The 11,286-nt window shown below is 33.5% G+C and overlaps 1 protein-coding gene across 1 annotated transcript; it reads left to right on the top strand.

Moving 5' to 3' along the window:
• Positions 1-7,834: 7,834 nt before the first annotated feature.
• Positions 7,835-10,269, top strand: LOC143622041 (GDSL esterase/lipase At5g03820-like; the record flags this gene model as incomplete). The annotated part of the gene is made up of 5 exons (XM_077093293.1): positions 7,835-8,072; positions 8,169-8,296; positions 8,378-8,611; positions 8,700-8,955; positions 9,996-10,269. Coding segments are annotated over 5 exons (1,050 nt in total), but the record flags the coding sequence as incomplete, so codon positions are not given.
• Between the last annotated feature and the right edge of the window lie 1,017 nt (positions 10,270-11,286).

Raw genomic sequence — 11,286 nt, 5'->3', positions numbered from 1 at the left:
TAAATAAATGGTGAATAATAATATTGTTTTCGCAATAACAATAACCGTAGAGATCACTCGTCCAATCAATAATGTATTAATATGCAACATCCTACTTTCGATAAAATTAATAAAACAAATTTCGTTTATTTTATAGTGTGTCGTGTACTAGTTTAGATAAATAAACTATAAGAGGGTGGGCTTGGGCTTTAAAAGATGGAATGGGAGATGGAATGGGCCTTAGGTCCATGGGCTTAAGGGAGTATAAATACCCTTAAACCCTAAACCTTTCCATTTTTAACCATCTCTACACCATAGCCTACACCATCAAGAACACACACAAACACCATCCTATAAACCGAGCAAAGATCCAAAGGTGAAAACCCTAACTCGTTGGTGCTAGAACGTTGTGACGAACCAAAACAACATCAAGACTAGACCGTGTTCGTAAACCGACTCGTTTAAGGTACGTTTATATCGAGAACTTGTTTGTTTAGGTACGGATTCGTCTAGAAATCTTAGATCTATGTTTAAATGGTAAAAGTTGAATCCAACGCAGCAAACCTTACTGAAATCCATTACAGTTTGATAGGTTAATCGTTGGTCTAAAGAGTCATATATAAACATCAATCAAATAGCCATTAAACGCGAATATTTGGATTATTGATGGTTTGGGGTTTGTAGGATCTAGGATTACAAGCTCAATGATACCAAATTCGTGTTGATTAATCGCGATATGAGGATTTAATTGAAAACCTGATGCCTGTTGACTGTTATTGTTCTTGACCATTTTGACTTTGACCCTTGAGTCAAAGATCTGGATAAGAACTGTTGATAGTTCGTTATGGTTGATCATTCGTTACGCGTTCATAAAGAATGGGACACATTTGTGTGACTTGATAACGAATGAGCCCTTAATTCGTTATCTATCCATTCGTTAAATAAGATAACGAATCTGGTAATTCGCTATACGTTCTGTCACACCTCGACCAAAGGCGGCGGAACACGCCGAGGTGTAACGATTGCCCATAAACGCATGACACTATTTAAAGCGACAATATTTAACAAACTCATTTCATTTCACAACATCGAAAATGTCACATAACAATATTCATAAGTCGAATACAACAACATATCACAAAATGTAGCAAATCAAATATTGTTCACTGTTACTAATATCCTAAAGGTATTTGTGACGTTTTCTCCAAGCATCCAACATCAACCTAAATGCAAACCTGTAACATTTCATAAAATAAAGTTTGTCAATACAAAGGTTGGTGAGCAATTCATAGTTTTGAGCATATATGTATATAATAAGAAAAACCACAATCTTGTATACGAAACAAACAAATAAATAGCAATAATTTGGATAATATAGGTCGCTAATAAAAATACATTAGCAGCACCGTCTATAAGAGAATACCAAATAGATTCGGTTTTCATGAGGTCGTTAATAAGAATACATTAACGGCACCGTGCTATAAGAGAATACCATATAGTTCACAGATTTATGATTCAACCCTCCAAATGCGGTAAACACATAAGCACGTAATCATGTGAGCATATAACACCAAGTTGAGCATTTATTTAAGTAATGTATACAATAACGTTTGTGGTTTAAGACTCAAGTATAAAGCATTTCATTTGAAAAAATATGAAATGCCACCCCCAAAACAAAAGATAGAAAACGAGGGATGAATGTACTCACGTTCAAGTAATAAACTTGAAAAGTTGGTAATTTGAAGATTTGCCGGAATGACGGGTTTAACGTATGAAGCCTAACCAAAAGAAAGTCTTGGATTTAGAAAGGTTGTCTTGAAGATCTTTAAATAAAATAATCGTTGCAAAAAGTAAACATTTAAAGTTCAAGGTTTAAATTGTAACTATTTAAGAGTTTATAATAATAACCTTTTAAAAATGTAAGTTTGCTCGAAACCGGGTTAAAGTATCTAACCTTAATATTCACTTAACTAATGTTAAGAAATAAGGTGGGAAAAATGCTAAAATGCAAGTTCCATTGGGATAAAGATACTAAAATGGGTCTTTAACGAGTGTTCGGGTTGTTGGTTCGGGTCTTGATAATTGGTCAAACCCAAAGTCAACTTTCCAAAATAATGAATGTTATGAGATAACTCAATAAAACTTTATAAAACTTAACCAAGTATGTTGATCTATTGTTTTAGAACTAACAACGTACGTTAAGCTAGTGTTCGGCTTTGTCGGTCCAAACTTTGTTATGAGATCAAGTTGGATCCAACATTTCCAAGTACTTAAGAAAATAATTAAAATCAGTTTGTAAACTATTTTTAAAGAAATATACAAGTCTTGATAGCTAAAAACACACTTGTGTGTCTTAAGCGAGTAAAAATCGGATCGGTTCGGTTTCCATCTCACAATACGTTCGTTGATGGTCTCCACATTTCCAAATAACCAAGAACTTGTATAAATGAATTTTAGAAACTTAAATCTAACATAAAGCATGTTTAAAACAATTATTTAACAAAACTAGTAACAAGTTCGGTTCACGGTTTGGACTATTTACGGTTAAACCGAGGTTAGTCTCTACAAACCCCCACCATGGAACTTCATAAATATGATAAACAAACTAAAAAGGGCATAAGTTAAACAGGATCAATAGGCGCAACAAGTTATGTGTGTGTGATCAAGAACACGAAGTCCTCCATGAAGCCATTCCTTTCGAGGTCCGAAACTTAGCCAACCGGAGTCGGAGAAGTAACTACCAAAGGAAACAAGGGGTGTGTATTATATATATGTTGTACCACCAAAATCAAGTGTTAGTAATGTTAGATGAACAAGTTAGAATGGAAGATTATGGTTAGTTTGACTTGAGAAGTCAAACCTTCAAGAACACAATAATAACAACCTTAAGATCTTTGTATTTGGGAGAGAAAATGGAGATGTAGTAGGTGTAAATGAGGAGGAAAGAGTGTGTGTATATATAGGATAATGTTGGTGGTAAAATATGGGTGTTAAACACAAAAAGTTTCATGCAAAAAGGATAAAAAAAACAAGCACAAAACAACAAAAACCGTTTGCTGATATGATGCTGCTCGTGTCGTGGGACGGCCTTCCTTGCCCAGGTCGCGCAGCGCAGTGTACCCGGTGGGGGGGGGGGGTGTTCCAGCTCGTCTAGCGTAGTTCGTTTCGCGTTCAAAAGTTCGTTTTTGATGTATTTTTCTCGTTTTAAATGCGTTTTCGAATCCGTAAAAGGGGTTTTTCAAATTGAACAAATGGTAATGATTTGGTAACATAAAAACCCAATATTTTATATATCATGAGTTTCGGTTTATAACATAAAATAAATACAAAACGAATACAACCAAGACCCGAAATTGACGAATGTCACATGCTCTTTCGCTATGCTAAGGTAATGAATCGGAATGGCAAACCAGATGATGACAAGATGACGAACTAGGATAACGAACAAGACCATGTTAAGATAATGAACCAGAATAACGAATCAGCTAACAAAAGATAACGAATCAGTTAACGAATCATGCTTAATGCGTTTAGCAAACGAGTTAGCGAATTAAATAATAATTAAGAATCCTAATGGAAAATGTGTTAAGACGAGTTAGCTTAACCCCAGCCAGGGCTCTGCCCCTTGGACCACGCTAGGGGCTGCCGCCCCTAGAACCCCTCTGCTAGGGGCGCTGCCCCCGGACCCCCGTTTGTTGAGGTTTATAATTAAACTAGAAATACGTTATGGAAAGTGATAGTAATTAATATGCGTAATTGTTATACAGTTAGTCGTGCACAACTAAAAAAAGGGATTACCATTAACGGTAAATGTAACCGAGTTCAGGTGGGTTTCTAGCCCCATTTCCATGTTATGTTTTCGGGGTTGTGTGCATAATCGACGTGAATAGATAATACACTTACCTTAAGTGGTAAGTATATGTATTATATGATTTATGTATAAATGAATGCTTGATGATGCATGAACGATCTTCAGATATTGCATGCACTGTCAAGGGATAGTTTAAAGATATAATTGATATATACGTATATGATATATAGGTGATGTATGTACGTATGGAAGTTATAATTATGAATGTATAGAAAGGTGTGGAAGGTATGGTTAGAAAGGGAACATACCCTAATAGTGTCCGCGAATGAGGGGAACGGACCCTAATATTATCCGCGAATGTAGGGGACGGACCCTAATAATATCCGCGAATGTAGGGAACGGACCCTAATAATATTCGCGAATGTAGGGAACAGGCACTAATAATATCTGTAAATGTTTTAGGACGAGGTATATGTATAAGTGTATGTATAAAAGGAAATAAGGAAAGTATGATAGTATATGTACCTTCAGGTGCGTATATAAGAATGTGTATGGATGTATTGTATGTTACTTGATTAACTAGAACTCACTCAGCATAGCTGACTTTTAGTATGCCGCGAGTAGGCTGAGGCAGCTCGCTTGATGAGGACACATGGCATGATATTGAAGATACTGGCATCTCAAGGAAATGTTATAATATTTTAAAGGCTATGTTTTGTTTTTAAATGACTATGAATGTTTGATAAGACAAGATATGAAAGTTATGTATAATATGTTATCGTTGAAGTTTTATATTCCGCGTAAAGTTTTAATTAACTCTGATATTTAGAACTATGTTTATGAGTAAATCCAACGTCCAAAGTAGGGCACCGGTAACGGGGCCTTACAAGTCACAAACATAATTTAATTCATATCGAAATCTTAAATCTCGTGTTATATCTTTTACAATTAACTCATATTATTATTATTATTATTATTATTTAAATAGGAATCCTTGACGGTATATCCTGAAGGGATTATCTTTCTCATATCATCCTCATTTGTATTCCGTTCATCTTCACTTGTTCTAATTTATCAGGTGAGTATCACACTCCCCATTTTTAACTCATTTTTACTGTTTTAGGGACGTATGCGTTAGTACATATTTTATTATTATTTAATACACAACTTGCAACTGTTAATCATGTGTGCTTAACAATTTATGCCTAACATGTTATATGCTTATATGCTTTATTTGAATACATTTCAGAGAGGTCCATCATAATCTCAGAATAGTATGATCATACGACTGTCGTAGTAGCCATCGTCCAGTTCATCTGGCATCGTGCTTAACGACTACTTATTTAGCCATCGTACAGTTCATTTGGCATCGTGCTTACCGACAACATATTTACTTGCTCATTTGGTTAAATTGCTTATCTTACTTGATACAGTTTGCACATTTTTCTATACTTAGTATATATTCAGTTATCTGGTGTTTTACTCACTCAACCTAGTGAGACAAAATTATTGTATTTTTAACGCATATACCAGTAATTAAATTTTGGATTTTTGTTATACTTGTTTAGTTATGAATTTATGTACTTTATTTATTTGAAATTGTTAGATTATTGAATTGGAATAATAGATATTATCATTTTACTATTACATGATAGTACATTGAGAGCTGTGAGCAATCAGCTCACGCCTAGACATTTCCGCCTTAAGTTAGGGTGTGACAAACTTGGTAATGAGCCTTAATTTTGATTTAAATCTGCCTACATGCTGATGACGATTTGCCCTTTTTTATTTTAAAAAAATTATTTTAAGGTCATGGTAATTACATATATGCCAATTTTGATGTCTACCATTGATTACACATGATCAATGGTTCAGATCGATTTCTCTCATTTCTCGCTGTAATATCATGTCAACACTAGGTTGAGTGAGTAAAACACCAGATAAGTGAACTAAGTATAGAAAAATGTGCAAACTGTACAAGTAAGATATGCAATTTAACCAAATGAGCAAGTAAATATGTTGTCGGTAATCACGATGCCAGATGAACTGTACGATGGCTAAATAAGTAGTCGGTAAGCACGATTCCAGATGAATTGATGGCTACTACGACAGTCATATGATCATACTATTTTGAGATTATGATGGACCTCTCCGAAATGTATTCAAATAAAGCATATAAGCATATAGCGCATGCGCTTGTGTGTGAGATGCATATATACATTTGATGGGTGAGAGTGGATGGCCATGGCATCCATCTGTTGCGTGTTTGCAACCATAAACGTTGGCTTTCTAAACGACACTCCACAACCCTAAAAATGTTTTTGGCTTGGTCTGTATAGGGCCAACTAGATCCGAACCTCAAGTTCCGAATGCATTATAGGTGCTTTGAGTCTTTAACTTTTTTTTTAAGTGACAAACATGAAACTTATCAATACAAATAAACTTAAAATAATACTTATCTCACATATAGTTACAAAGGGGGTGTTTGAGATTCTTTATTTTACCACCTTATAACTTTTCATTAAGTTAATAAGTTACAAAAGTGTAACTTGTGGAACTTTTCCTCTCACAACATAAGCAATCTCAAACACCTTATTACTTTTTAAAAAGTTTATAAGTTATAAATTGGTAAAAATAAGCAATCCCAAACACCCCCAAAATAATAAATCAATCATTTTTGTTAAAAAATAATAATTTAAAAATGAATGATAAACAATAACTATTAATTCTATTATCCGGGGAATCCCTCAATAGTGGACTGCTAGGGGCTCCGTCCGTCCGAACTCGTGGCCGGCTCAGGCTACCTTTAGCCAATGGGGGTCGCGTACGAAGTACCCGACGTTACTTAGTTGGTCGTTTCGAAAAAAAAACTTCTATACAAAGTTCTTAAAGCCAAATTATGATTTGAAAATTAAGCGTTACATGCTATTTCCGGATAATTTTTATAGTTTCCTAGATCTCTGAAATATATCACACTAATGTAGACCTTTAAATAGTTTTATACATGAGACGATTTAATTTCATATATTATGTTAATGGCATAATGTTTTAGTAAAATTCATTAGTACATTAATATTAAATGGTAAAGTTAAAATACAAAGGGAGACATAAATGAGAAGTGTGAGAAGGATTTGTAACCACACAAAAAACTCTTTAAAAAGAAATTTAAAAAATAATAAAAAAATCATAACTCAAAATATAAATAAAAAATGAAAAAATTTAAAAAACTAAAAATGTTTCCGCCATCGATCCCGTTCAAAAAATAATAACAAAAAATGACGAAAAAATAAAAAAATAACAAAAAGACACAATGACGAAAATGAACAAAAGACACAATTATAACTAAAAAAGACAAAATAGATCACAAAATATAACGCAATGCTGAACAAAATATAGCTCAATGTTGAGTAATATAATACAATATAAAGAAAAAATGACACAATGTCAAGGGAAAAAGACACAATCAATTACGAAAACAAACCCAAAACACAATGATAAACAAAAACACACGACTTTTTTCACAATGATAAACAGAAAGACGGGGGAAACATTTTTGTGCTTTTACTTTTTTCGTTTTTTTATTAAATTTTGAGTTATGATTTTTTTATTAATTTTTTTTATAGGTTTTTTTTTTTTTTTTTTTTTTTGGGTAAAGGGTTTTACCCGGTTAAATTCATTCCACACAACCAACAAAGAACAAGTAATATGCCAAAGTGCCATATTAGTTCTCATGTATGACATGCCATACAAGAGTAAACAAAACCAAAACCACCAAACAAAGGTTTTTTTTTTGTGTGAGTACAAATACAATTCTCATCCTTTTCATTATTGTTTCCCTTTATAGAATAACTTGACCCCTAATATTAAATATTAAAGTTATTAATAAAATAATTAACATGAATATATAACAATCTCGGACAACTTAATTTACTTGTTTCATTCGTTTAGAGAAATGCAATATTATTTTCACTTTCTGGTTACTAGATACAAAACATTATCCCGACATAAAAGAAAATGAGTTTGTTACAAATTGATTGATTGTTTTGGGGGAAAAGAGAAATGATCATGTATTTCTTAGCTTTATTTTCTTTTGTGGTATTGATCAATGGCGAACCAATTGTTCCGGCATTATGTATCTTCGGGGACTCTACAATGGACGCAGGAAACAACAATCATTTTAACACTTTGTTCCGAGCAAACTTCCTTCCTTATGGAAGAGATTTCGTAACTCATAAACCTACGGGTAGGTTTTGCAATGGAAAATTGGCAGCAGATTATACTGGTAAATAAATTTATGACAAAAAAAAAACAACATAAATGCATGGTCTTGGTGTTGATCATTAGTTTTTAACAGTTTCCTATACTATGTTATAAACAGCTGAATTCTTGGGTTTTGAAACATATCCACCACCGTATCTTAGTACAACGAACAAAACCCGTCTTCTTGGTGGCGCCAACTTTGCCTCCGCAGGTTCTGGTTATGCATACCAGACAGCTCGACTATATGTAATAATAAATATCTTGCTAATTTAAATGCACTTTGGGTACCAATATATAATTTAAACTATATATATATGTTTGTGGCAGAAAGCGGTTTCTTTACGACGACAGGTATCCTATTACCAGGAGTGGCAAAAGCAAGTGGTCAGTATGGTCGGAAACGAGAGCGCAAAGGCCATATTTTCTGGCGGAATTCACATTTTAGGTGCGGGAAGCAGTGATTTCCTTCAGAACTACTACATCAATCCGGTTTTGAGGAAATTGTATACACCTTTAAGGATTGCAGACATTCTTTTGAAATCATATTACGCCTTCGTGGAGGTAATTTTGAATCAAACTTAAGTTATACTAGTTGTATACATGACACATAAATTATATGCTGATATATACGTAATTTATGTACGCGTAGAAGCTTTATAATTTAGGAGTAAGAAGAATAGGAGTAACTACGTTACCACCAGCCGGATGTTTGCCCGCAGCCATCACGCTATTTGGTTCGGGAAGCAATGAGTGCATACACAGGATAAACCGGGACGTTATCATGTTTAACAACAAACTAAACGCCACGTCTCAAAATCTACTGGCCAAATATCCGGACCTAAAACTTGTGGTCTTCGACATCTATCATCCTCTTCTTCATCTTATAACAAAGCCTTCAGATTACGGTACTAACGTTTTTTATACTTGACTACTCATGAAACATGTTATCTTTTGGTATGGGTTAGCTATATAGCAGCTATAAAAAGTAAACTATCATTTTTTATCCTATGGTTTGCCACTTTCTCTTCCCGTCTAAAAATATTTATTAGACATTTCCATTTTCAGGAATTCATTTTCTTGTCATATTTCAAGTCACTAACACCACTAAAATATACTTCATCCGTCCCATCAAAAGTGTCCATTATAAATGTCCAATTTCAAAATTTATTAGTCAATTCTAAGTTTACTCTTAAACACACACAACTAGCATTAATAAACAATTTTGATGGACCCCAATTTACAAAAGCATTATTTTCATTTGGTAAGCAAAATCATTCAATACCTTTACTTTATGTTTTTCAAATCATGACACTAAAAGAGGGACATAGAGGTCAAAATGACCAACTTAAGCCTAATAAGATATAAAAATAACATTAACAATAAATAAATAAATTAATGGATTAGCATATGAAATTGTTTCTATTTAAAATTATTGGAAATTCAACAGAGATAGCTTCGAGTTCGAGAGTTAATCATTAAGACGACATTAGAGAGGTGGAGAAATGACAGATTGGTGGCAAGATTAGTAATGGGGGGGGGGGGGGGGAGGGGTTTACCTATGGTGGAGGAAGACAGTGGGGCGGCGTCGTTGGCATTACTAACGATACCTGGTTATAGGCAGCTGTAGTGGTGTTGTCGGCAATCTTTGTTCCAGAATTAAGATATTAGTTATTTATTGTTAATGGTATAATATATAGTATGGTGTAATATAATAAATGCGGGTTATAAAAGATTAAAAACCTAAAAAGACAATGTATTTCCAGTTAACATAATTAAATCACGGTGTTCGAATACAACGATTGACAACTTTCTATGCGTTAGAAATAGAAGCTTTTAAAACGGTACAAACATTTGACACTTTCAACTGCTAGCTATATTCTTAGATATTTTTTAGTTAAAAGTCGATATTTTTGTTTTGATGATTGATCGATTCCATTATGTGTAGGTTTTTTTGAGTCAAGGAGGGGATGTTGTGGAACAGGGATAGTTGAGACTTCATTGTTTTGTAATGCAAGGTCAGTTGGTACATGTTCAAATGCAACAGGGTATGTGTTTTGGGATGGAGTTCATCCATCAGAAGCTGCAAACCAAATCTTGGCACAAAATTTGCTTGAGCAAGGACTTGGCTTAATATCTTAGAGCATTTTCATTTATTATTTCTTTTTATATCTTTGTGTTCGTGTTTCTGTTTGTGCATAAATGTCAAAATTTACAATAAAAGCAATCATATTAGAGTTCTTAGCTTTGAAGGAAAAGATAAATAAGAAAAAAAACTTCATTTCATCAAATTACTTATATATAAAATTTACAATAAAAGCAATCATATTAGAGTTACTATAACTTCTTAGCTTTTAAGGAAAAGATAAATAAGAAAAAAAAACTTCACTTCATCAAATTATTTATATATAGTTTTTCATACCTATAAATTACAAGGATTATAACTATAGATTCAATACTGATTTAATATATTTACCAACTCACTATTTCTCCCACACTTTTTTTTTGAATGAAATGGAAAATGATTATAGTCTGGGCACTGAGTTGGTAAATTTATGAAACATGATGATGGTAAATATAGTGATTTCATATAATGGTGAACTGTTCGATAGACCTTCCATTGGGGATGGAAGATGATGATAGTCTGGGCACTGAGTTTCTCAAGTTTATCAAAGACACAACCCAAAGGAGACTATCAAAATATGACAATGGAGCAAAAGAAATAAATGGTTTTGACATCATTAGTTCAGGGGGATATTGTTGAACCTGGCAAAGAACTGGTGACCAATAACCAAACAACTTATGGCCAAAAGCATAAGTTTTTCTCCATTATGATGTTTTGTTTTCTGTTGCTCTAAACTGCTGACAATGCAAACTGCTGACATCAAAGAACTAAAGTGTCAACAACTGTTTTACAAACTATAGAAGCTTCCAACTGCTGAAGATAAACAACTAATGACTCAAACATCAGTTGTTAGAACAAAGATCAGTAGCTAGCATAGGATTCTCTATAGACAATTGTTTGTATTTAGTTCATCATCAGTTTGCAACTATTTTTGTTAGTTGTCACTATCACATTTAGCTCATCAGTAACTGTACACTTGTATAGAATGAAAATGAGACTCTCATTTTCATTAACACTTTTCACATCACAAAACTCACCTGAATCGTGTACTTTCGTAATATAAAATTCAGTGTGAATGATGAGCTAAAGTTGAGGGGGAGCAATAGATTGTAAT

This window comes from Bidens hawaiensis, unplaced genomic scaffold, assembly GCF_021521415.1.
Source record: "Bidens hawaiensis isolate Kalapana, Puna unplaced genomic scaffold, B.hawaiensis_p1.1 tig00003015_1, whole genome shotgun sequence".
Classification (NCBI taxonomy): Eukaryota; Viridiplantae; Streptophyta; class Magnoliopsida; order Asterales; family Asteraceae; genus Bidens; species Bidens hawaiensis.
The sequence above is the reverse complement of the archived record's forward strand: the minus strand, read 5'-3'. Positions and strand labels throughout refer to the sequence as shown.